The sequence below is a fragment of the Meriones unguiculatus genome, chromosome 1 (assembly GCF_030254825.1).
Source record: "Meriones unguiculatus strain TT.TT164.6M chromosome 1, Bangor_MerUng_6.1, whole genome shotgun sequence".
Classification (NCBI taxonomy): Eukaryota; Metazoa; Chordata; class Mammalia; order Rodentia; family Muridae; genus Meriones; species Meriones unguiculatus.
Window position 1 is genome coordinate 104,800,208 of NC_083349.1, and position 27,030 is coordinate 104,827,237.

The following is a 27,030-nucleotide window of genomic DNA, read 5'->3' on the forward strand; positions in this document are numbered from 1 at the left end:
AACGGTTTTTGTGGGATGAGGGCTGAGCACATTTAGGGTGGCTGGGGGACATGTGTGTGCACACACAAATATGTAGGTAGCCACCAGGAAGTTACAGCTCTTCTTTCGTGGTTTGACAGGAAGTCTGGTGGGTTGCTTTTGATACCCAGGCATATTGTTCCTGCAAATGGAGGTGAATGGTCAGGCTAGGACCAAGCAATTCTAGGGATTACTGCCCTGATAGCATGACTCACTTTCTCACAACCTGAGGCTATTACTTAACATCTATAAATTGTGTGTCGGAAAGAGATTATCTCTAATCTCCCCACCCACCCCCAGTCAGGGTTTCTCTGGGTAGCCTTGGCTGGCCTGGACTCATTTTATAGACCAGGCTGGCCTCGAACTCAGTGATCCACCTGCTTCTGCCTCCCAGAGTGCTGGGACTACAGGTATGTGCATGGGCCATATGTGGCTCAGATGATTTGTTTATTTTTAATGTGTATACCATATCTTTGTGTAAGTGCAAGTAAGCTCAAGTGTCCACAGAGGCCTGAAGAGGGTGTCAGATCCCCTTGGAGTTACATGTGGTTGTTAGACACCTGATGTTGTGCTGGGAACTGGACTCAGGTTCTTTGGAAGAGCAGTGAGTTCTCTCAATGGCTAAACCATCTCTCCAGCCCCCCACCACACCTGGGAATAAAGGCACTTTTCAAATATATTAGATGTGTGATTAGTAGGAAAGTGAGGAAATCTTAGCTACAGGCATGGTAGGGACATCTGAAGCTTTCTTAGAAACTTGGTAGGAATCTGAACATTCCAAGAGTTTTACCTAATAGTAAACAGTGATAGTAAAGACCTTAGGTGACTTGCAGAGGTGGGTATTGAATAGCTTTTAGGGAGCTAACTAGGCTCAAGACAATTAGTGTTCAGACTTGCAACATTCCAGCCTCTCTATACCATTGAAATTCTACTCAGTCGGTCCTGGAGAGATGGCTCAGAGGTAAAGAGCACCGCTTGCTCCTCCAGAGGGTCTTAAGTTCAATTCCCAGCAACCACATAGGTGGCGCACAACCATCTACACCCTCTAATGCCTTCTAATGAAGGTGTACATGCAGATAGACCGCTCATATAATAAATAAATAAACAAATAAAAAAAATTCTAGTCAACCAATTAGCCTTTGTAGTCACAGCTCCTGGAGAAGGCTGGCTTACGTGGAACTCACATTCAGGAGGCTGCTGTGTGGTCCTTTTTATCTCAGTCATCCAGATGCTGGGATTTCGGACACGAACTACCACACCTGGCAAGCAAGCAAAACCCAGGATGGTATCCATAGTATCACAGCACGGAAAGCCCTTTTCTTTGGTGGAAATTGAACCAAGATCCTTGGTCATCTCAGGCAAGTGCTCTACCATGCACTGCACCCTTTCCCCCTGGAAAGTAAACTTTTTACTAATCTAGACATAAACGTAGAGTAGGTTGAAATTGCAGAGGTTGAATAAGGGCCGCCCAAGAATCCCAACACGCTACTCCTTCTCTCTCCCTTTGGCCTTTAAATATAGATATATATATGTATATATTTGTGCGTGTTTTGCCTGCATGTATGTGGAGGACATGTGTGCCTCCTGCCAGCGTAGGTCAAAAGAGAGCATTAGATCCCCGGAACTGGAGCTACAGATGGTTGTGAGCCTGGGTTGTGGGTACTGGGAACCAAACCTAAGACCTCTGCAAGGGCAGCTGGGTGCTGCTCTTTGGCTTTAAGGAAGGCTGAGCCTGTGGCTTTCCAGTAAGAATCGTTCAGCAAGTGAGTGGTCTCGGTTCTTTGGGGACCGACACTTTCAGGCGGAACCAAAGTCTGCCTTAAAGACAATCTGCAGCACGGCGGAGCCGGCCGGCTTCCAGGCACAGGGTGCACCGCAGAGGCGCAGGCCCACTTAGGCGGGCTCTGGCCGTGCTGCCCGCGGCGCCGCTCTGCGCAGGCGCAGCAGCAGCGCGACGTCCCTCACTTACGGCCGGAGCGGTTCGCGCTGGGAGTCGGTGTCGCCGTGCAGGGCACTTAGGAACCGACAGCATTGGCGCGGGTAATCAGCTCCCTGTCCTCCTCCCACTGCTAGATCCTCGGGACGACCTCCGAGCTTCGCTATGCGACGCGGACGGCTAGTCCGTGGACCGTCTCAGCCCGCGCGTCTGCTGCCCGCGGGGGTGAGGGGCGGGGTCCCGGGCTGGGCTGCACCGCATCCTGGCGTCTTCCACTTGAAATCTCCCGGGTAACTAACTCGCGGCTCTTCTTGTTTTGCAAGACTGGTATCCGGTTGATTGCGGTTTGCAGGGTCCGCCATGGAGTCAGAGCAGATGTTGGAGGGACAGACGCAGGTACCAGGAGGCCCTGGATTCAGAGTGGCGGTGTGCAGGGAGGCAGCGCGGGACGGGAGGATGTCTCTTTGACTGTATTTTGTTTTCTAGGTTGCAGAAAACCCTCACACTGAGTACGGTCTCACAGACAACGTTGAGGTAACTCGCCCAGTTCTTCCGGGGACTTTTGAGAGCTGGAGAAAACTTAGGATCCGTTTACTAGGCTACACTTTGCTGCCGTCACCTCCGTAGTATCAGATTATAAATGGCTTCTTTTACTAGCATGCTAAGACTTGCCTAAAAAATAAAGGTAGTTTGTAAATGAAAGACTAAATCCCGGAACCAGAGCTGGGAAGGTTTGGTTAGGAAAATAGAGGCTTCCCGGAGAAAATTTGTGTGTGAATAGGGATTAAGTTTGTATAAAAAAGGGCAGGACCAGGTTTCCAAGCAGTTGTTGTAGAAACAGGTGTCAATATTCAACGCTTTGCAGTGTGTGTAATACACACCGGATCAACTTGAGTATATCTTCAGCCCCAGAATGCTTAAAGTTGAGTAACTTGTTCAAGGTCACTAGCAAGTAAGTTTAGATCTGCTTTTCTTTTTTAAACTTAATATATTATTATTAGTGTGCTCGTGTGTGTGTGTCTGTGTGTGTGTGTGTGTGTGTGTGGTGCACGTGTGTAGAGGTTAGAGGACAATCTTACAGAGTAGGTTTTCTGCTTCTACCCTAAGGTGGGTTCTGGAAATTGAGCTCTTGTCATCAGACTTGGGTGTAGCAATCACCCTACCCACTGAGCCATCCTGCCTGACCTAGAGCTGTATTTCAATGTTGACAGCTTGACTTTTTTGCAGAGGAATTGCATTACACTTGCATTTGTGTGATCTCTCTCTTTGCCTACCCCCTTGTGTATACATGTATATGTATATATGTTTCTTTACTTTTTCTATTCCCCCACCCCGGTAGGATTTCACTGTGTAGCTCTGGCTGTCCTGGAACTCACTATCTGGATCAGGTTGACCTTAAATTCACAGAGATACACTTGCCTCTGCTTCCAGAGTGCTGGGGTGTGCCACCATGCCCAGCTTTACTTTTATGGGTGCTTTGCCTGAGTGAAGGTACACCAGAAGATGGTGACAGATCTCCTGGAACTTGAGTTACAGAGAGTTGTGAGCTACCAAGTGTGTTAAAATAATGATTACTGTGCCACACAACTTATCTGGTATAAAGGAGATTTATTTCAGAAAAGGGGAGGAACAGGGAGAGAGAGAGAGAGAGAGAGAGAGAGAGAGAGAGGGCAGGGAGGGAGGGAGAGAGGAGGGTACCCATGACAGAGAAAGAGAGAGACTGAGAGATAGATATGTAGATAGATAAAGAGAGAGAACATTGAGGAGGCTGGTGGAGCTCCTTTTATCACCTGGAGGTGGCAGAAGGTGATGACATCAGAGGTTGCTTGGACCTTGAAATGAGCCTATAGTGGGACTTCCTGTATGCTAACATTGTTTGTTTTGGGAATTGAACTAGGATCTTCTGTAAGAGCCACTGGTGCTTGCTTGTTCCCCCTCCCCCTCCCCCAGGGTTTCTCTGTTTCTCTCTGGTGTTCACAGAGGCCAGAAGAATGTGCCAGATTCCCTGGAACTGGAGTTACAGACAGTTAGGAACTGCCATGTGGGTGCTAGGAACCAATCTCATGTATTTTGCAAGAGCAGCCAGTGCTCTTAACTGCTGAGTTGTCTCTCTAGTCTTGTCTATACATTCATATATTTATTTATTTTTGAGACAGGTTTTCTCTTTATAGCCTTGGCTATCCTGGAACTCACTTTGTAGACCAGACTGGCCTCTAACTCACAGCGATCCTTTTGCCTCTGGCTCCCTGAGTGCTGGGATTAAAGGCTGACTTTAATATATGTTGATCATATCCATTCTCAGCTTCTGCCTACCCCTTACCTGTACACCCCCAGTCCTCCAAACACATTCCCTTCCTTTTTTTAACTGGTTGAAACTCAGTGAGTCCAAGTCGTGCTGCCTGCTGGAGTGTTGACTCGTCTTGTGCAGTTCTCCATAGGTACATGAGTTCATGAGTTCCACAGTCATGCTGGGTACAGAAGATAGCAATCCCTCCTACTCCAGGTCTGTGTCCTGTCTCACACTATTCTGGAGCCTTAGTGGGGAGTTCTGTAGAAGTTCCAGTTAGGGCTGAGTACTAGGATCAGTTCTGAGCTTCCTTTCTTGCTGACCACTACTGCAGAAATAGGCTTCTTCTGCCCAAACCTGAGAGCTGCATTAATCTATGGATGGAAACAGAAATATTTAGGTAGTTTGACAACTGTTTTAGAGAAGCAACAGTAGTAGGTGATTCCCTGGAGCCCATGGCCTCCAGAGCTATAGGCTTTTGGCCGGGTTTATATACCAGGCAGGCATGTATACCCTCTTGTGGAACAGGACACAAATCCAGTCAGAAAGCAGCAGGTTGCCCCTATATTCCATCTTTATTCCATCATGCCACTCTAACGTTACTACGATAACATTATTGGGCACATCTTGCCTGGCAGGTTGGTATTGTGGCATTTAGGGTTCACTGATTTATTTTTAATGGCCTTGTCTATGATACACACATACACACATAATCTTTGTTACTCTGACTGTCCTGTAGCTCACTGTGTAGACCAGGCTGGCCTTGAAGTCACTGAGATCTGATTTATTCTGCTTCCCAAGTGCTGGGATTAAAGGTGTATGCCGCCTTGCCTGACAAGGTATATTGTGTCTTTATATTTTTGTGGGTTGATTTTTCTCTTTGTTTTAATGTTTTATTATTTTTTTTACCCTATAATTTCTTTCTTAAAACATTACTATTTTAAAAAAAAATTGCTATTTTTAAACATTTGTGTGTGTGTGTGTGTGTGTGTGTGTGTGTGTATGTATGTGTGTATGTGTGTATTCCATGTGTGCTGGTAACCTCTGAGCCAGCAGAGAATGTCAGGTTCCTTGAAGCTGGAGTTACAGGTGGTTGTGGGCTTTGTGATGTGAGTGTTTTGAACTAAATTTAGGTTTTCTGCAAGTGCTGGAACTACACACACCTTTAGAAATCCCAGCTCTGACTTGGATGTGGTTGGCACATGTTTTTTATCCCAGCTTTCTGGAGGCAGAGGCAGGTGGATCTCTTGTGCATTCAAGCCAGCCTGGTCTACAAAGTGAGTCCAGGACTGCCAGGACTGTGAAACAGAGAAACCCTATATTGAAAACTGGCAGGGGGGGGTGGAGTAAAGAAACCTCAGCTTTGGCGAGTCAAATGCAGGTGGATCTCTGTGAGTCCCAGAAGAGCCAAGGCTATAAAACAGACTCTTGTCTCTCTGTCCTCTGGTCTCTCTCTCTCTCTCTCTCTCTCTCTCTCACACACACACACACACACATGATTTCCAAATTATTTTATGTGTGCTTTAGGGGTTTTATTGATGTGATAAAATACCATGACTAAAAGTAACTTGGGGAGGAAAGGGTTTATTTTAGTCTATTGTCCATCAGACAAGGAAGTCAGGTTAGGAACTGATGCAGAGGCCGTGGAGGGATGCTGCGTATTCCTTGCACAGGTTGCTTTTCTATAGCTCCTAGGGCCAGCAGCCCAGGGGTGACACAATCCACAATGGGCTGGGTCCTCTCCCATCCATAATTGAACAAGAACGTGCCTCACAGGTTTGCCTGGGCCCAGCCTGGAGGGGTGGTTTTCCCACATGATGATGTGTCTCCCCACATGATGTTCTCCCCTAGCCTGAGTCAAGTTGACATGAAAACTAGTGAGCACTGTGTATGAGTGTTTTGCCTGCGTAGATGCATGTGTGCAACAGGCATGTTTGCTGCCTGCAGAGGTCAGAAGGGGCAGCTCCTTGGGAACTGGTCATGAGCCACCATCAGTGTCCTGGGAACCAAACCTGGGTCCTCTTCAAGAGCAACCAGTGCTCTTCACCACTGAGCCATAGTTCTCTAGCCTCCAGTATTATTGTTGCTGTATATTTTGAGTTGATTCTTTGTTTTCTGGGGTTTGCTCAGTAAGTGCCTTTGCCTACTGAACCATCTCACTGGTCTTGCCTAGTAATTTTTCTTTTTCTTTCTTGAGACAGAGTCTCACTATGTATGTAGCTTTGACTGTTCTTCAACTTGCCATGCAGACCAAGCTGGCCTTGAACTCAGAGGTCCTCCTACCTCTGCTTCCCAAGTGCTGGAAGAAAGGCATGCACCACTCACTGCATATTAATTTCTTAGTACTCTGCTGGGTACTGTCCATCTTACTCTGTTTAGGTGTCTCTTCAGACAGTCTTGAATGTTGTGCCAGAACATAGTTATTTGAAAACAGTTTTTTTTTTTTTTTTTTTTCCCTCTCCTAGACAGGGTTTCTCTGTGTTTAGTCTTGGATGTCCTTGTAGACCAGGCTGGCCTTGAACTCAGAGAGATCCACCTACCTCTGCCTCCCGAGTGCTGTGATCACAGGCATGCGCCACCATGCCAGGCTAACAGTTTGACTTTTTAAGGCTCACTTTAACTTTTGTTAGATGGGGCCAGGCCTGCCTTTAATGTAGGCCTAACTTCATCATTGACTGTTCTGATGCTCCATGTCTTTTGAGACTCTGCTGCTTTGGATCATGGGACCACAAAGTGTCCCCAGTGTGTTTGCAGTCCAAACGTGTCCCCGTGTCTTTTGGGTGGTTTTCTTCCTGGTCTCTGGTGGCTGCGCTGATCTAGATATTAGAGTGCCCTCACCAGTGTTTTTCTGTGTACCCCTCCTGCCCGTACAGGTTTCTCCTTGTAGTACTCTGCCTTGTGAATGGTAGCCGTTTTGGTTTTCCACAGTTTTTCAGTGCTTGTCCTCTCAGGTCTGGGCGATGGCTAGACTTGCGCAGGTGTCCTGTAAGTTCTTCAGCAGGGAGCCAGCAGGGAGCGACCCTAGGGTTCGGTGTCTCTTGTTGTAACTGTAGGACACTGTAATCTTTTTGTTTCTGTGTGTGGTGTTATGTTTGTATTGTATGTATTTAGGTTGATCCATGATACTGACTTGTTTTTCCTGTTGCTGTGTGAAAATATCCTGACAAAAGCAACTTAAGGACAGAAGTGTTTATCTTGGCTCATGGTTTTGGGGGTGTAGTCCAGTATGAAGGGGCACCAGAGTGGCGGAGCTTGAAGTGCTGGCTGCTTTGTCAACAGTCAGGAAGAAAAACACAGTAAATGCTCCTACTCAGTTTTCGTATTTTATGCCACCCAGGACAGAAGCCTCACACAGGTGGCTGCCCTCCTTTATGGTGGGGTTTTCCTAACCCAGCTAACTTAAGTTAATCCCTCGCAGGTATGCCCAGAGAGTAACTTCAGCTAGACATTCCCTTATAGTGTTCTCGGAGTCTTAGTTCCTACAAGATTCTAGATTGTGTCAGCTTGATAATATGATCTGTCACATTGACATAACTAAAATTAAGCATAGCAGTTTGCACATGGTAATCACTCAGTAAATGCTTGAGTGAAATTAGTTAAGGAAGGTATAGGAATTTTTTTTAAGAGATTTATTTATTATGTGTAGTGTTCTGCCTGCATGTATGCCTGCATGCCAGAAGAGGGCACCAGATCTCCTTATAGATGGTTATAAGTGAATTGAACTCAGGACCCATGGAAGAGGAGCCAGTGCTCTTAACCTCTGAGCCATTTCTCCAGCCCTAGGAATTGTTTCTTTTTTAAATAATTCATTAGAAAAATTTTAATTGTATGTATGTGTATGTGCATGTGAGTCTAGGTGCCTGCCTGTGAAGGTGTCAGGTCCTCGAGGAGCTGGGATGGCAGGCATTTGTGAGCTGCCTCAGGTGGGTGCTGGAACTCAGAGAGATCTGCTTGCCTGTGTCTTCTGAGTGTTGGGGTTAGAGGCAGCTCAGTGCCCTCTGTTAAAAGTTAGAGTTATTTATAGCTGAGGCTGGGTTATTTGAGCTCAGTATGTAGTTGAGAATGATATTTATTTCCTGATCACCCTGATCTGCCTTCCAAGTGCTGGGATCACAGGTATGTACCACCATACCCAGTTACTGCTTTGATTGAACCTAGGACTTCATGCATCCTAGATAAGTCCTCACTGCAGCATATGTAGTCTTGTTTCTGGAATTACTGTCTTTTATTGGAGACATTGTAATAGCTTGTAAACTAGTAGATTTTTTTTCCCTTTTTTTAGTATCCAAACACTCTGATAAAGCTGGATATGGTGGTGTACCATTTAATCTCAGCACTCAGGAGGCTGAGGCAGGTGGATCTCTGAGTTCCAGGCCAGCCTGGTCTATAAAGGGAGTCTGGGATAGCCAGGGCGACATAGAGAAACCCTGACTTGAAAAACTGAGAAAGAGAGAGAAGTTTAGGGGTTGGGACTGGAGAGTTGGCAAGTGTTAAGAGTGTTTGTTGCTTTTGCAGAGGACTGGGGTTGGATTCCCAGCACCTACATGATAGCTTACAACTCTCTGTAACTCTAGTTGCAAGGGATTTGATGCCCTCGTCTGGCTTTTTTGGGTACGTGGTGCATAATAACATGAATCTTAAAGGAAGGAAAAAGAAAGAAGTTTAGGGGTTGGCTTGAATATCTGCTGGGGGAGAGGTTTGCCATCTGGAATAGTTCTAGTCATGATTTGCCTTTCCTCTTAGTGCTCTTTTCCCATTAGTTTTTGTTTTGTTCTCCAAGCAGTCTTGTACTTGGGGGATATTCATGAATTGTTTCCTTTTTTTTTTTTTTTTTTTTACATCACTAGAGGATAGTTGAAAATGAGAAGATAAACGCAGAGAAGTCATCAAAACAGAAGGTGGATCTACAGTCCTTGCCCACCCGTGCCTATCTGGACCAGACAGTCGTGCCTATCTTATTACAGGGACTTGCTGTGCTTGCCAAGGAAAGGTGAGATAACATTTCCTGTGAGAGGAGATACAGACTGGGCTCCACACCCGAAATACCAGTGGAATGGTTGTGTATGGTGGCTTTTGTTCAGTGACGTCAAACTCGTTATTTTTAATTTTAGAATTACATTTATGTTTGGTGTGTATGTGTTTTGTGGTAGACATACAGAGGTCAACTTTTGGGAGTTCAGATCTCTTCTACCATATGAATCTTGGGTACCGAATTCAGGCTTAGTGGTAGCCACCTTTACTTGCTGAGTCATCTCTTCATCTCTCTGACCCCATTGCTGTTAAACTTTCATTTTAAAAAATTAATTAATTAATTAATTATTATTATTATTTAAATAAAAGAAAGTCAGCCAGGTACCCTGTAATCCCAGCACTTGGGGAGGCAGAGGCAGGTGGGTCTGTGTAAGTTTAGGGCTGACAAGATGGCACAGCACTTGTTCTTGCAGAGGACCTGGATTTGTTTCTCAATACCTGTGTGGAGGGTCAAAACCACCTGTAACTCCAATTTTTGGGCATCTGGTGTCCTCTTCTGCCCTCTTTGGGCACAGACGTATATGCAGGCAAAATAACCATACACATTTAAAATGAACCACACACACTGTGCTTACTAAAGCATATGCTTGGGCTGCCCAGGGACACTACTAACTGATTGAATGAATATAGTAAATACTGCCTTTTGTTTTTGCTTGGTTCTTTATGTTTATAAAGTAAAATTTCTTATGACTGAGCACATCTTGCCTGTTCTTGGTTGGGCTGGAGTCACAGCTTTTGTGGTACATTGCTGCCATGGCATTTCTGAGGCCCCAGTTTCATTTTCCAGTATCACCATCAGAAGGCTGGTATGTTAGAAATTCTATGTAATTTGAATTTTAAATTATTAGTATTGTTTTATTGGGACAGGGTCTCATGTGGCCTAAATTGGTTTCAGACTTCCCTTGTAGCTAGGATCACCTTGAACTCCTACTCCTTCTACCTCTGCTTCCTAAGTGCTAAGATTGTAGGTGTGTACAACCATGCCTGATTAAAATTCTCAAGAAGAAAACAGGATGATTTTAACTAATAAAATGTTTGTCAATAGAATTAATAAGCAAAGAGTTGTGGCAAAATAAGTCACTAGGGATCGTAATCTTTGTGAAAGTGGGGGCTGGAGAGATGGCCTGGGTTAACAACACCGGTGCTCTTCCACATGGTGGCTCATACTTATCTATCCTGGGATCTGAGGCCCTCTTCTGTCATGCAGACATACATGCAAATAGAGCACTCATATATATGAATAGATAAATCTTTAAAAAAGTCTTCATGAAAGTGGTGTCTCAGAGGGCGATTCTAGTAGGGTTTGCTGTTCTTAAGCAGAGTGTTGGGATGAAAGAGGAGGACTCCTACTGCTTGGCTGTTCAATTCCTTATACCCTAAAAAAGCTGTGTGCCACCATGCCTAGCACAGGGTAATAAATATTTTTTTATCATGGTAAATTAGGTTTCTGTATGCTCCTTGCCTGCCTTTCTCTCCTCTCTTCCCCCACCCTGCCTTTTTGAGTAGGGTCTCATCTTGTGCCCTTGACTGTCCTGGAGTTTGCTATATACACTAGACTGAAATTCCAAGCGCTGAAATTTCAGGGATATGCCACTGTGTCTGTCTGTGTCTTCTTTAACTTTTCATTCCCCTCGCTTCCTCCTTTTCTCTCTACCTTTTTCCCTTTCCTCTCCTCCCTAGCACTCCATGGTTTGGGCTAGCCTCTACTTCCCATGTGTAGAGGAGGGATTATAATTGGGTGTCACCTGTTCAGTTTTTGCTGGGGCCTGGCTCTCGTGTCTTGCTCATGCTAGGCCAGCACTTTACCAACTCTCATTTCCTTTGGATTTTTGAGATAGGCTGGCCTCAGATTTACTATATAAAATGAGTTTGAAGTCCAGGCAGCTGTCCCAGAGTGCTGGGATTACACATTGGAGGCACTGCCCAGCTTTGACCTTGCTGTTACCTAACCTTTTTTGTCTCCTAATTCCTGAGATTACTGGTATGTACCATTAACCATTCCTCACCCTGTATGTGGGAGGGATGATTTTGCCTTTTTTTTTTTTAAAGAATACTTTTTATATTAATTACAGTTTATTTACTTTGTATCCCAGCTGTAGCCCCCTCCTTCATTTCCTCCCATGCCCCTCTACTGATAGGAGAGAGGTCTTCCTCCCCTTCCATCTGACCCTAGCTTTCAGGTCTCATCAGAACTGGCTGTATTGGGATTTTGCTGTTTTGTACTGGTTGGTTTGGAACTAGGATTACATGTCACTGTGTTCAGTTTTCAGTATGGTTTTTGAAGCGACCCGTTTTCAATATATAGGTAGTTTTTCAGCAAGAATTACTTGTATAAAAGTGATAAAAGAGAGTTATATCTTTTAAATTTAGTAGTGGGTTTCTCAGGTATAAATTGTTATGATAATTATAAGTAATTATCATAAATAATAATTTAAAATATTTGGGCTGGCAAGATAGCTTAGTGAGTAAAGAGGTTTGCCACCACGTCTGGTGACCTGAGTTTGGTCCCTGGGGCCCGCATGGAAGGAGGAGAGGACTGGTTTTCAAAGTTGTCTTTTGTCTTCTACAGAAGTGGTAGGCTTCCCCACAAAACAAATGTAATAAAAGATTGAAGAAAAATTGAAGTGACTCTTAAAAAGGAACTAGTGTAAATGAATGTTATTGCCGCCTGTGAAGTTGCTAGTGGTGTGTTTGTTATTTATTTGCTCTTTTTCTGGAAGACTCACTTGGGAAACTACACACATTGTAAGCTTGATGAGCTTTTGTTTTCACTGTAGCTCTGGCTCTGTAGACCAGGCTGGCCTTAACGCCCAGAGGCCTGCCTGCCTCTGTCTCCAGAGGGCTTTGAACTAAAGTTGTGTGCCACCTCACTGGGCCAGCTAGAAACTAAACTTCTGTGCGATATGCACTAAAGTCAAGAAGCTGACCACTGGAGGGTGCGACCAGGAGGAGAGGAGTGAGGAGGCCACAGCCGGGTTGCAAAGTGAATAAATTGTAATAAATAATAATAATAATAGTAAAAAAAAAGAAAAACCTGATCACGGAAGCCTTTTACAGAAAAGGGATATTTTATGTCTAAGTTACAGTTGTCTCATAAAGGAAAATCTTCCACTTAATGACAACATGAATTAAAATCAATGAGTGGAAGTGCTTTTATTCAAAGAACCTTTTTTTCTCTTTTGAATAAAAACTTAGAGTTTCTGTTTAAATTCAAAAACAGAAAACAACAACAACAAAAGGAGCTGACCACTGTTAGTACCCTAGACGTCTCCCGAGGCAAGCAGCATTTCATTTCCCGAGCTCGTGTTTGGACTCAGTTAAAGGCACTTGGCAAGCAGCAATCCCCAGAACCCATGTGAAGGTTCTAGAAACTGACTCCACAAGGTTGTCCTCTGACCTCCACATGGGTGAGACATCATCTCTCCCCTGCAAACATGCAATAATAAAGGAGAAGGATTATAAAACAAGACTCTTTGTGTTTCAGAATTGAATTTCAAAACTAGTTTTAAGCTATAAAACAATATAAGACCTTTTAAAACTTTAATTTTGGCTTCTTAGCTTGGTTTACTGTATTATGACTAGCCTTTCATTGTGAAATGAAAATCAGACAGATGCATTTTAAGAAATGGTATGTGTAAATTAACATACGTACCGATCATCTCTCTAACCTCTGTTTCTCTTCCCTTACAGACCACCAAATCCCATTGAGTTTCTAGCATCTTACCTTTTAAAAAATAAGGCACAGTTCGAAGATCGAAATTGATTTCTTGGGAAGAAAAGAAACATTTTGTTTGCTACTGTAGATTTACATGATTACGAGGCAGCTTTAATTGCCATGATTCCCCTCCCCCTCTGGAAGTGCAAGAACCTTCAGGACCATAGAACTCACTTCTAGAGCTGCAGAAGAGAGCACACCCGGCTGTCAATCATCACACTTATTTAATAAGTATCATCTGTGCAATTTTTTTTCTCAGATTGTCTTTTACTTTTTTTTAAAGACCTTCAAAATAAACTTTTAAAACACCACTATTTTATAGTTTTTGTTGTGTATGACAAATTGTTTCCACGAACTGCTTGTATTTTTGAATGTGGTAACTCTGCAGTAATGACCTAGTAGTTGTCGAATTTTCAGTATTTTACTTAAATGATCTCTTAGATCTCACTCTGCAGAGGAGCTCTTTTTCCCATTTCGAAGACAAGAAGATAGACTGGAGAGGTTAAAAGCTTGCTGAAGACAACACTGCTGGTAAGTGCTTACGGGAGATCAGCCCCGTTCTCCTGGTGTCTGATAGCCCGGCAGCAAGAACTTCGGCCTCTTAGTATTGTTGCATGTCTGCTGTAGCCGTGGGGGCCGGAGGGTGGCAGCTCAGAGCAGGAAACCTGTAGCATCTTTCAGAGGATGCAGATTTGAGTCTCAGCACCCACGTCGAGGCTCACGGCTGCAGCTCCAGCTCCAGCAGATTGGATCCCCACTTCTGATGAGGCACACACAAGATGTACACACGTAACATTTAGGCAAAACGTACATATAAAGTAAAAGGAAATTGGGAGTATTTTTGAGGGTATCCCTGTTGTTCCCGATGAAGAAATTGAGCTAGCTCCTCAGCTCTGAGAAAGTGGTATGATGAGGGCTAGGGAACACGTTCCCAGGAACAGTTGTTCTCAAATGGGTGAGGTACGGACAACTAGTGAAGTGGGATTCTCCTGTCATCAGGATATCCTCTGGGGGTATTTAGTAGACAGTCCATGTGCCCCATTGCTCACTCTTAGTCACCCAGTTCAAACTAAAATAGCACTGAAGTTGAGACCCCTGCCCTGGAAGCACATAATAGTAATCTTATTCTAAGTTAAAAGCCTTTGCAAAGGTAATGTTAATAAGATAAATTTTGTAATTCTTAATGGCCAGGCAGGATGGTGCGTACTTTTAATCCTAGCATTGGGAGGCACAGATTGGTGGATCTTTGAGTTCAAGGCCAACGAGAGCTATATCACACCATTCATTTGTTCCGTTTTCCTTTTTTAGACATGGTCTCTATATAGCTCTGGCTGTCCTGGAACTCATTATGTAGACCAGGTTGGCCTTGGACTGATTGTTTCTTCTGCCTCTGCCCCCTGAATGCTGGGATTAAAGGCCTGTGCCACCAGGCCCTGCTCAAAACCAACTTTTAGTGTAGAAAATAGTTACTTAATTATGATTGACAACTGTATGGCATTATAGTTACCATTTATATCTTTAGATCTAGTTCCTGGAGAGATGGCTCAGCAATAAAGAGCACTGGCTGTTCTTGCGAAGGGCATGGGTTTGATTCCCAGCATCCACGTGGAATCTGAAGCTTCTGGACTCTGTAGTTAGCCATATCCCCTCACATGTACCATACCACACACACACACACACACACGACTAAAAATAAACCCGATGGGCTGAGGAGCTGGCTCAGGCTGTAAATTGCTTGCTGTGGAAGCATGAAGACCTGAGTTGAGATATCCAGTGTCCATATAAAATGCTGGAGGAAGCTTGGAAGCACTGCAGTGTCTCCTCTCATCCTAATGCCGAGGAGGCGGAGCCTAGGGGCCATCCCTGGGCAATTTAGGAAGCTCTAGTTGGGAAGAGATACAAGTCTTAATGATGTCCACTGTTGCTGTGATTAAATTACTACAACAAAGATTGGATATTCTGTTTTGGAAACTATATGCTCTAATGTTGGGTTCTGGAACTAGTTCTATTCTGTGCACCATATGAACTGTTATTTTTTTCCTTGCCTCTACTGTGAATAACATTTATGGAATGTCAAATGCAATTCACTAGTGTATATATCTGAGATTGTCAATAATGAAAATTTTATAAAATTGCCGATAAACTGCATTACGAAGTTAGTATTTAGGGGAGGTGGACATGAATAGGTTCGAACTGTCTTCTTTCAAGAGGCTGTATTGGAGCTGGGTGTGCTTGTACTGCCAGTACTAGGGAAGTAGAGGTAGGTGGGTTCCCAGCAAGTTCAAGGCCAGCTTGGTCTGCATACTCATTTTTAGTCAGGGCTATGCAGTATATAGGGAGGTCTGTCTCAAAACAGCTGCTGTGGTGGTAGCTGCCTTGGCTCTAGCACTCTGGGTGTTTCATCCAGGCCAGTTACTTTGTCTTAAAAAAAAAAAAAAAAAAGGAAGGAAAGAAGGAAGGAGGGAGGGAGGGAGAGGGGGAAGGAGGGGCTGGAGAGATGGCTCAGTGGTTAAGAGCGCCGTCTGCTTTTCCAAAGGACCCAAGTTCAATTCCCAGCACCCACCATGGCAGCTCACAACTGTCTAGAACTCCAATTCCAGGTGGTCTAACACCTTCACACCAACGCACATAAAATTAAATTATTAAAAAAGTCTGTACTTGAAAGCATTCTAGAGATGTTTAAAAACATTTATTTACATATATCTGTGTGTGGAGGGTATGTGCACATAATCCTATGTGCCTGAGGAGGCCAGAAGGCATCAGATCCCTGGAACTGGACTTAGAGATGGCTGGGAGATATCCAAAATGTGTGCTGACTCAATTTTGGTCCTCTGCAAGAGCAGTGCAATTTTTTTTTTTTTAAACCACTGAGCCATTTCTCCAGTCCAAGAACTTATATTTTATTCGCCATTGTAGTCTTTGCTAAGTTTGATTAAGTGACACAAGCTCTTGGGAGAAAGAAGCGATCTACTTTTTTTCTTGTTATTGAAGTTAACCTCAGAACTTAACTCATAACAAAACTTGAGAACCTGGCAAATACCCCAACCAAACAAAAAGAATATTGTTACAGTATTAAGGAACACCGAACTTGGTTATTAGGCAGGGAGACATCTACTTTGGGACTTCTCCATGATCTAGTTTAACGAGTATGATTTTGGCTCTAAATACTTTCTGGGAGATGGTCAGCTGTTACTCTTCCTAGTTTTGGAATCCTGCACTTCAAAGCCAAACCACTTCCTTTTTGATTCTGCCCAGCATGTAAAGGAATTCTGTGCAGCTGGGTGACATTTGTAGTACGCCTTACCAGTCAGGCTCCTCGACCGCGTTAACTCAATCCTGGGTATCCCTCCCTCCCGAATGTCATCCCCCAGTTTATACAGAAGGAAATACCTGAGACAGTTTTTGCCACACTGCAGTGTTAGCTAAAATACAATTAGTAAATATAACTGTCAAAGACATTTGGTGGTAGAGGTGAGCCCGGGAGGCGAAGGTTACAGCCCTCCCCCCCAACCTCCCAAGTACGCTTCCCCGCGTGTCTTTCTCCAAATGAAACTTCCCGGCGCGGCCCCAGGCTTGCATTACCGGGCGACACCCCGAGGGTGGGAATCCACCAAGGACGCCGCGGAGGGGGGAACCCCGGCCGCGCTCGGCGGGGAGCGACCGCGTGTGCGTGCCGAGCCGGCGGCGCGCGGGGACAAGCAGGGCGGCTGGGGGGAAGGGGTTCTCCCCGCCTCGCGGCTGCGTCCTGCGCCCCGCGCCCTGCCCCCAGCCTCTGCTGGCGCTAAACCCCGGAGAGCGGAGCGTGCACGCTGAGCCTCCTCGGCGGGCCCGGCCTCGGCGCTGGGCATGCTCAGTGGGCCGGACCCGGTGGAGCGGCGAGTAAGGACGCGTGGGCTTCCCGGGCTCTGCCTTCCCCGGGTTCAGGCCCCGGCCCCGGGCCGGGGGGGGGCGCCGATCACCGCCGCCCCGCTCGCGGCCACCCGGCCCGGATGGCGCGGGGCCCGTCCCGCTTCCGCCGTTGAGCGCGCTTAGGCGGGGCGGGCGGAGGCGCGGGGCGGGGCCGGCGGGCGCGCGGCGGGCGGGAGGAGGCCTGGCGGTGGGAGCGGGCGGGCGGGCGGGGGAGGGCGCGGAGTCACGGGGGTGGGGTCAGCGGGAGGCTCGGAAGGCCGCGCGCGCGGCGGGGCCCGGGGCGGCTCGCGGAAGCAGCCCGGTCGGGGCAGCGGCGGCGACTCCGCGGCCGCGCCGCTCGGCCGAAGCCGCCGTGGGCCCTATCTTCCGGCGGCCGGCGGAGTTCGTGGCGATTGTTGCCCCGGCTGCCATCTCCTCTTCCTCCTCCTCCTCCTCCTCCTGGGCCGGGCCGGTCCCCTCCCCGCGGCCGCCTCCTCCTGGGCTGGGCCCGCGGCGTCTCGTCCCCTCGCGGAGCCGCCGCCGCCGCCGCCTCCTCATTCATCCTCGTGCACCATAGGCGGCTCAGGCACCAAGATGTCCAACCGAGTGGTCTGCCGGGAAGCCAGCCACGCCGGGAGCTGGTACACCGCCTCAGGTAGGGCGCCAGGCCACCGGGAGGCCGAGCTGGGCAGCCGGGGCCGGGCGGGCGGGCGGGCGGGGACGCGGGCGGAGGGCGGCGGGCGGGCGCGGACCGCGTGCCGAGGGAGCGGGCCGGGCCGCGCCGCCTCCCCCACCCGGCGCTCGGGCCGGCGGCCTGGCGCCCGCAGAGTTGGGCGAGGAGTTGCCGGCCCGGCCGGGGCGAGCGCGGGCTGCGGGACTCCGCGGACGGCCACTGCCGCCGGGAAGGACGAGTCGGCGTGGTCCTCGTGCCAGGGACCGGCCGAGGGGACCGCAGCCTTTTGCCCTCACCTTCGAGGCACCCCGTGGCCCTGGAAGGAGCGACAGGCGGCACTTTCCTCCCCGCCTTCGGTGCCACGCTAGGTCTCCGCTTGGAAGATCTGTCAGGCGAGGGCCTCTCGGGGGGGATTTGTCGCTTTGTATGGGGAGGCTCGGGCAGAGGTGCTGCCGGGCAGGGGCTCTGGGTGGCCTCCCAGCTCTTTTGTCAGTGTTTGCATTGTTACTGTCATTCAGCGGCAGCTGGAGATGGCATCAGCACTTTTCCCCGAGCAACCTCTTCAGTACCCAGCGCTCAGCACAGAGCAGTTGCTGGACTACCTGCCCAGTTTAGCTTACGTTCTGAGAGAATTCTGCCTTCTTTTCCTCACTCTTAAAGGCCATGTGGAGTTCTTTAGGTAAGAAAGGGTAGGGCCAGTTCCTCTCGTCCCAACGATTATTTTCTGAGATTATTGTCAAGGGTCACATTTCTGGTGTGGTAACAAAGAAAAGTTCCTCCGTGATTCCTGATGGTCTCTAGTCTATCCGGGCTTATCAACACCTGGCCCTAAACTTCATGTTTTCCTTTGTAAGAACTAGGGGTGGATAGTGACACGGTTATTTTGAGAAAACGGAGAAATTGGAAGGCAGTTGTTTGTTCTGACATTGTTTAACCAGCTCCTGAAATACATGCACCTTGCTGGTTCACAGTGGATTTGCCCTGCTAAGACACAAAAGAATTACACGGTTGGGTTTGGAACTACTGCTAACAGGTAGCTGTGGTTTTTGCATTAGATAAGTATGACATTTTATACTTACAGTGAGTTCCCTTCACGGTCCTGAAGTACTTCCTAGACTTTTAATCAGTTCCTCCAACCTGAAAATGTCAGTTAAGCTATTCTGGCGTCAGTGTATGGGGATACAGAAATTTAGTGCTGCACCCAAGACCAGTGGTAAAATAGGAATTGAACAAGCTGGCTCTCTGGCTCCTGAGTTTGCCCTTTATAAATCAGTGTGTTATTAATATTACTCATTGTTAAACAGAAGGCGTATAAATAAGTGTTTATTTTTTTCCAGTATGTTTTGGATAATTAGAAAGTCACATTTTTCATATTCATGGCTATCATTTGGCATTTATTCATTGTGGTTTTTGTGTGCATTAAAACATTTCTTACAAATGTTTTAAGCTTTTGTTGTAGCTTACATTGGAATGTGAGCAAATATTTTGGGAATTTTTTAGATTGTTAAACATTTATATGGGTAGTAAAATTGATCACAGTTCACGATTTTGGTCTTAGAATTCCTCAGAGTTTAAAGACATGATGTAGCCTTTAATCTGGTAAAAAAAAAAATTCTGGCTATTATACTTATGAGTAGTAAATTAACTTGGAATATTTCCTTACAGGTGTTGCTGTAGGTAATTATATTCTTTCCTAAAATATGGGTGGACTAAATAATAACTTACTGGAATTCAGATGTATGATTTTTTTGGGGTGTGTGAGACTCCTTCTCCCCACAGGATTTGTCTGTGCTGTCCTGGCTGTTTTGGAACTAACTCCCTTCAACTCACAGAGATCCTCCTGCCTCTGCCTCCCAGTGCTGGGATCAAAGATGTGGGCGGGCCACCACGGCCTGGGAGATTTTAATTTTGACTAATATTGGGAAATTAAGGGCAAACTCAAAGCTAAGTTTTAGAAGCTAAATTTATATCCTAAAAGCAAATGAAGCAAAATTATAGGTGTGTAGCATAAAATTGGTCTGATAACTTGCGTCTGTAGTGTTATGATAGTGTACCTCTCTGGAAATAATGACCTACTATTGGGGAGTTTTTATTTGTGTTATGCTGTTGTTTCTCTAGGCAACTAGTGTATAAAGAACTGAGATATAGGAAAGATATGTTTGTTGATTGTCATTTTGTGTTTTTTCCAGTGTTCAGGTTGTATACATAGAATGAAGGCATTCAGTTATTGAAAGAAATAAAGGCAAAACCACATTGGCATCAGTTAACTAGCTGTTTCAGAAAGAAAAAGTTGTACACTTAGATTACGTACACTCATACACATGTGCCCGTTGTTATATGTTGTTAGAGCCATAGACTGAAGGTGCTGTACACTTCTGTCTTCCCTCAAGGAGTTTAGAGTTTATTTGAAGTAAATTATAACTTCAGTAAGCAATTACGTATCTGTTAAATTGAGATAGTGGGATTAGAAGTTCTGAGGAGGGGGAGTCATGTAGAGGTAGGATTTGGATTGTGCTCTGAAGGAAGGATATTTAGTCAAGTTTGGAACAGGAGGAACAAGCATTGTATTGGGAAATAGCACACATATACAGAGGCAGTAAGTGTAAGTAGTTCAATTTAATAAGAATGGTCATTTCTTATGGGGATGGTTGGAAAGCCTGGGATTATAGATTGGAGCTGGAGATGCCTATGAATGTTAGGCACTGTAGGAATTGGACTTACTCAGCACGGTGCACCATTGGAGATTTTAGAGTTGGGTATTAATATGATGCAAGTAACATGTTAGGAAAGCTAATCTCATAGGAAGGTTAATCCTCATTTTCTTAGCAGTGTGCAGCAAGGATCAGCAAACTACCTATGGCTCACATCCCAAGTACACCATTTAAACGTTAAGAAAAAAGTTTGTTAGCTGAATTTTGTTTTTAAAAATGCTTATTTTTAGAGTGAGGGAGGGTAGGATTGGGAGGAACTGAGGGAGGGGGCGACAGCTGGGATACAAAGTGAATAAATTGTAATCAATAAAACAATATTTATTTTCACTCCCCCCCCCTTTGATTTTTCAAGACAGGGTTTCTTTGTGTGTAGCCCTGGCTGTCCTGGAATCGCTCTATAGACCAGGCTGTTCTTGAACTCACAGAGATCCACATGTCTCTGCCTCCTGAGTGCTTAGATCAAAGGCGTTTGTTACCACTTATTAACCACCACCTGGCTATTTTTACTTTTCTTAATTATCTGTGTGGGGCTATGTGCACATGAGTGCAGGTGTCCTCTGAAGCTAGAGGGATTGAATCCCCCCTGGAGCTGGATGTTTTCAATTTTTAGTGGTTGCCTAAAAGACAAAAGAAGAGAGCGAGGTGTGGCAGAGGCAATTGTTTGCCTGTGAGTTAGTTCTAGGCCAGTCTGGTATGCATAGGGAGTTCTTCTAGTCTGGGCTGCACAGAGAGACAGAAAATAAACAGTAAGACTGTATGTGGAACATAAGGCTGAAATATTTGCTGTTTGGCCTTTTATTAAAAAAAAATCTGTTAACCAGGGTAGGTTAGTGTTACATATATATATATATATATATATATATATATATATATAAAGGTAATAGTATTTTGTCTGTATAGTTTTTCTCCAGATTAGGTACAGTTTTTTTTTTTTTTTTTTTTGAGACAGGGTGTCTGTGTAGTCCTGGCTGTTCTGAAACTTGCTATTTATAACGGGCTGGTTTGGAAACTCAGAGATTTTCCTGCCTCTGCATCCTGAGTGCTGGAATTAAAGGCATGGGTCTCCACACCTATTTGGGTATAGCTTCTGTTTTATGGTTTTAGTCTCTTATATCCTCTGTCAGGACAGTTAATATTGCCTATTAGCCAGACTTCTTTTTCTAGCCTTAATTCCATTCTCTACACTGCTTCCTGAATAATCTTTTGAAGGAATCACTTTCTTTGATCATTTCCTCCCTGATTCTCGTCCTTTGGGTAAGATTGAAGTTCTTTGGTCACTGTCTTCTTCCCCTGTTTTGACAGCTCGGCCTGCTCTGGTCCCATCTTGGTGTTACTAGCTTCAAGCAACATTTAGCAGCTGTTCATTGTTTCCTGAAATACAGCATACTGTTTCTTAGCTTTGTGCCTTTTGCTCAGGCTGCTCCCTCTGTGAAAATGCCCTTAACAGGATAGTTCCTACTCATCCTTTAGGGAATGTTTACACCTCCAAGAGACTACTTTATACCTTGCCTTTTTGATATCTGTGACCCTGTAACACCTGGAGTGTATCTCTGTACTTTTATTATTTGTATATAAGGCTATTGACTCTTTGAAGCTAGGAAATTTGTGGTATCATTGTTTTATGATACCACAAATAACCCAGAACAGCTTTTTAAAAAAATTGTTACATTTTAGTTAGTTTGTGTATAGGTGTGTGCATGTGTGTAGCCATGCATGCCATGATGGGTGTGGGGAGGGCAGAGGATGACTTTTGGGAGTTCATTCTTTCTTTCTACCATGTGTGTCCTGGGAACCAAACTCAAGTTGACCAATTTGGCCATAAGAGGCTTTACTTGCTGAGCCATGTCAGTGGCCTGAAGCACAGGTTTTTACATAATTCTTGGCAAACCTTTCCCTGAATGAATGTTAAAAGTACTTGGTCTAGAATAGATGGGGTACTTACTATTGGTTGTCAACTTGACAGGATCTAGACTCACTGAAGAGACAAACCTCTGGGCATGTCAGTGAAGGATGATCTAGGTTGAGCTCCTTGAAGTGGGAAGACCTGCTCTAAATGCGGGCTGCACCTTGCTTGTGCTGAGCTTCTGTATAGCATGAAAAGGAGAAAGAGCTGATGCCTATTTATTGCTCTCTGCTCCTGACTGGGTATAATGTGACCAGCTGCCTCAGGCTCCTGCCACCAGTTTTCCTTGCTCTGATAGAACATCCCCTGCAGTGAACCCTTCTAAGCTGTTTCTTGTCACAGTCATGAGAAAAGAACCTAATACAACGGGTAAATGGGCAAGTAGTAAGTATTGGCAATAGACACATGCATAGAGATATTGATGTTTAAATTCTGAAGAGCAGTGAATATGACATAGGACTGTAGTCAGGTGTATGAGCATAGTGTAGGTGGTAGGAAAGAATTAGAAATCTTGATACTAATTGTGAACCCATTTAGTACTAAGTGTAAAAAAAAATGATGGTCGGGCATGGTGTTGCACACCTTCAATTCCAGCATTCTGGGAGGTAGAGGCAGGAAGATTGGCAGGAAGATTTCTTTGTTCCAGACCAGCCTAGTCTATGTAGAGGGTTCTGGAACAATTGGAGCTAGGTAGTGAGGCACTGTCTGAACCTCCCCTTTCTCTCCCCCATGTGTGAAGAAAAGTAATAGGTAGAACAGACACATTCCTCTAATTTGTATCCAGCACAGGAAACATTAGTTTACTTTATATTCTTGTACCATGCTCATTGAGTTTCTTTTCTTTATTTTTTTTTTAACTTGAAACTTTGTTTCCTGCCCCTTAGAGAGGAGGAGCCTGTAGGCTAGAGGGTGCAGCAGAATGCACAGGACCTATTCCAGTGCCCAATCCAACAATCTGAAATAGACCCATCCTCCCCATGGTGGCACCAGCTGCTCTGAGGGTTTTATCACACTTTGGATCTAAGGAGTTCTATGACTAGCACAAGGACTTTCTGGGCTGGAAATAAGTGGGGTTCACCTTACCTGTTCTGCATGTACAAACCATTGGCCTTACTGGCCAGGGCTCCGGTCAGGGGTGTTGGGGCGCACGCTATGCTAGTGCAGCTCTAGCGGACACTGAAAGATTCTAGCCAGCCCTTCCAGTCCGTTCTAGGCCAGCAGAGAAAGCTTCAAGTCTTTTGGCTCTCAGCACTTCTCAGAACATGATACCTCACTTTGGGACACGACTGCCAGCCAGAAAGCAGCTTCAAATCCAGCTCCGAACACTGCCTGTTCTAGTTGGTCCTTGTCCTCACTGTGCCTTGGGCATAGCAGAAGTAGCCCAGTGACAGTGGTAGTTGGTGTTCTAAGGGAGGGAAGGCCTTCCCAGGACGGAGGATGCCACAAGGGTGAGGTCACAAGCCCAGGGAAAGAGGACAAGGAGGCTCTGAGTGGTCAGTGAGTCACCAATAGACAGCTTCATACTCTGCCTCAACATTTCCATCCCAAGTCCTGACCCTACTTCCAACGCAGGAGGCAACTCTGCATTTGAGGATCAGAGAAAGAATCTGAAGCATCTGAAAGCCATCACCACAGGTTGAAGACTAAACTTAAGCTAGGATATTCCCAGGAGAAGGACAAAAGGCAGCCAGGTCTTCATGAAGGCTCCAGTACTGACATACTTCATTGAAATTCTTAAGCTTAACTTCACATTTGTGAGATAGTTCATTGTCAGTACTATATCATGTGAATATGCCTTGTTTTGTCCGTTCTATTACTAATGGACATTTCTTTCTTTTTTTAATTTTTATTTTTGCTTTTTTATTTTTTGAGATGGGGTTTCTCTGTGTAGCCTTGGCTGTCCTGGACTCACTTTGTAGACCAGGCTGGCCTCGAACTCGCAGAGATCTGCCTGCCTCTGCCTCCCCAATGCTGGGATTAAAGGCACGCACCACCACTTCCCATCTGTAGGTCATTTTCTTTTCTTAATAAGTGATTGATAGGGGAGGGCCCGGCCATTGTGGGTAGTGCTGTCCCTGGGCTGGTGGTCCCGAGTTCGATAATAAAGCAGACTGGGCAAGCCATAAGGAATAAGCCAGTAAGCAGCCCTGAGCTATGGCCTTTGTATCAGCTCCTGCCTCCAGGTTTCTGCTCTGTTTGAGTTCCTGCCGTGGCTTCTCTGAGTAGACTGTGTTTCAGGATATGTAAGCCAGTAAACCCCAAGTTCCTTTTGGTCCTGGTGTTCTAGCATAGCAATAGTAGGCCTAAAAAAGACAGTATTATTGGTCGTTTTATTTTTAGTTATTATAAAAGGCTGAGTAGTGACCTTGCATTGTATTTCTGTAGTGGTTTATCAGATTGAATACCTTTTCATGTTAGGGACCCCAGCTTGACTGTCCTATGGATTTCTGATGTTTTGATATGTCCGTTAAATCTTTTGCCTTCTCCTGCTTTTTGCTCATGGATTGTTTACTTTTTTCCATGTTGGTTTTGTATCTTTATTTTAAATACATACATACTGTTGGTAGCAGTGTATATGTTGCAAGTATTCTGTTGGTTAGAGGCAGCGAGTAGGTAAATCAGAGTTCTTAAGTTCTGTCAGTTGGTTAGTGATTTTTGTTTTTAGTTGACATCTCTATTTACTTCAGTGTTATGGGGTTACTCTATTCTTCTTATGTTTCATAATCAGATCTCTTTTATCTGATTGGTTACTGTATATGTATGTATACTGGCTATGTGAAGCAGTAATGCATCATGTTTAACATTTTTTGATGGTGATTTAGACTGGGAAGCCCTGGGTTTGGTCAAAATAGGCAGCAGTGGTACACACCTATAGTCTCTTGTTTCTCAAGATAGGGTTTCTCCATGTAGCCTTGGTTGTCCTGGAACTCACTCTGTAGAACAGGCTGGGTTTGAACTCAGGGATCCACTTGCTTCTGTTTCCCAAGCCCTGGGATCAGAGGTGTGCGCCACCATGCTTGGCTCTTAGTCTTTATTCCATTTTATGTGTATGGGAGCTTTTTCTAGTTTGTATCATATCTAGTTTAGTATCATAGTTTATATACCATCTGTGTGCTTATTGCTCACAGAATTCAGAAGAGAGCATTGGATCTTCTGAAACTGGAGTTACAAGATGGATGTAAGCCACTGTGTGAATAACTGGGACTCAAACCCATGTCCTCTAGAAGAGCAGCGAGTACCTTTAAATGCTGAGTCATCTCTGCAGCCCCAAAGTGAACACTATGCTGATTTTAGAGAAAAGCAGCAGGCAGGCAAGAACAAATTTAATAAGCAAAACCCGTTATTGCTTGGCTAATGCTAGATATTTCTCCCTTTCCTTATTCTTTCACATGCATTTTCTAAGTGAATATCATCATGCGGTATAGTCTGTATCTGCTTCTGTAACTTTGTCTGTTTGTAGAAGAGGTAATGACAAAATAAAAATAGAAATGTGCTTGAGGGTGGAGAGAGGGATTGATGGTTAAGAACATTTGTTGCTTTTCCAAAGTACCTGGATTTGATTCACAGCACCTACATAGTGGTTCATAACCATCTGTAACTTCAGTTCCTGGGGATCCGGTGTCCTCTTCTCGTCTCCATGACACTAGGCATGCATATGGTTTACATAGAGATATATGTAGGTAAAACACCCATACATATAAAATCAAAATAAAAGTAATAAAAAAATGTCCTTGGGGCTGGGCAGGTGGCTCAGTGGCTAAGAACACTTACTGCTCTTGTAGAAGACCTTGGCTTGGCTCCTGGCATCCACTTGGTGGCGTACAACCATTTGTAACTCTAGTTCTAGGGCATCTAACAACCTCTTCTGGCCTCTGCAGACATCAGGCACCTGTCTAGTGCACTTCAGTCAAAACATTCATACACATGAAATAAAACTAGACAGATCTTTAAAAAGAAGCCTTCTTGGGGCTAGAGAGATTGTTAGGCGTTAAGAGAACATACTGTTGTCCTTTCCTGCCTGCTAGGACTTAAGGTGTGCGTCCCGTCACCACCTCTACCTGGCATCACAGACTGCTCTTGAAGAGGACAGAGTTAGTTCCCATATTGGGTGGCTCACAATCACCTGTAACTTTAGATTCAGGGGATTTGACTACTGATCTTCATGGGAAACTTAAAAATAATGAAATAATTAAAATAATTAAAAAGATCCTTCATCAGAATTTTTTTCTACAGGTATGCTACATGTATATGTGTATAATCTCTAATCTACAACATTATTGTACCAAGTTGCTTTTATTTCCATTTATAGATATGACTCAGAGATTGTGTAATTTGTCTAAGGTGTTACAAGTAACTGGAAGAGCTGGTTTGACTCTGAGGTAAAATTTAATGTTGGAGCCGGAGAGCTTGTCGAGCTCTGCTTGCCCTGACGCTGAGCTTTTCCTTTTCTATTTCAAATATTTCTAAAGTATATTGTGGGCACCCAACTTATACTTGTATATCGTTATGGCTTACAAGAATGCTTATATGTTGAAAATTTTAACAGTAATTTTACTCTTAGGTTTAACAGTTAAGACAGACCAGGCCTTTGATCACACCTATCCTCCCATTTTATAGCTGAGAAGCTAAGACTTGGAAGAGACATCATTTTATGAGTCACTTTTAGAAGAACCTGAGGTTAGAAGTTTGAACTATTTGGAATCAGTAAGCATCTTTAAAATGGTAAAGTAAATATTTTAAAAAGTATTTTTATAATTGTAAACTAAATATTTTGAATTTGAGAATATCAAAGATGGGAGAGGATATAAAAGCATGTCATACTTTCTGAATGTTATTCAGATAAGTACTGACAAAAAAGTAAAAAGAAA

The 27,030-nt window shown here is 44.8% G+C and overlaps 2 protein-coding genes across 4 annotated transcripts in view; both read left to right on the plus strand.

Annotated features, from left to right (window-relative positions):
* The first annotated feature begins 1,928 nt into the window (after positions 1 to 1,928).
* On the plus strand, positions 1,929 to 13,298 carry Dpy30 (dpy-30 histone methyltransferase complex regulatory subunit). The gene is made up of 5 exons (XM_021626969.2): positions 1,929 to 2,058; positions 2,278 to 2,350; positions 2,441 to 2,488; positions 9,089 to 9,231; positions 12,963 to 13,298. The coding sequence occupies exons 2-5, from the start codon at positions 2,315 to 2,317 to the stop codon at positions 13,033 to 13,035; spliced, it is 300 nt and encodes a 99-aa protein (XP_021482644.1). The 5' UTR covers positions 1,929 to 2,058; positions 2,278 to 2,314; the 3' UTR covers positions 13,036 to 13,298.
* A 3,433-nt stretch (positions 13,299 to 16,731) lies between these two features.
* The window catches only part of Memo1 (mediator of cell motility 1), a 93,962-nt gene continuing 83,663 nt past the window's right edge, over positions 16,732 to 27,030 (plus strand). The window contains exons 1-2 of one of the 3 annotated variants that reach the window (XM_060364543.1): positions 16,732 to 16,866; positions 17,453 to 17,530. In XM_060364543.1, coding sequence (XP_060220526.1) covers positions 17,470 to 17,530 — 61 coding nt within the window. In that variant the 5' untranslated portion in view covers positions 16,732 to 16,866; positions 17,453 to 17,469. Of the gene's footprint in view, positions 16,867 to 17,099; positions 17,531 to 17,764; positions 18,228 to 27,030 lie in introns of those variants that run through there. The other 2 variants (XM_060364553.1, XM_060364548.1) reach the window with 2 other exon arrangements.

What these genes read in the sequence shown, in the direction of transcription:
- Dpy30 (XM_021626969.2), top strand. Translation starts at nt 2,315, where the DNA reads ATGGAGTCAGAGCAGATGTTGGAGGGACAGACGCAG. An exon ending in GTCTCACAGACAACGTTGAG is followed by an intron (nt 2,489 to 9,088) that starts GTAACTCGCCCA and finishes TTACATCACTAG; the next exon opens with AGGATAGTTGAAAATGAGAA. An exon ending in GCTGTGCTTGCCAAGGAAAG is followed by an intron (nt 9,232 to 12,962) that starts GTGAGATAACAT and finishes CTTCCCTTACAG; the next exon opens with ACCACCAAATCCCATTGAGT.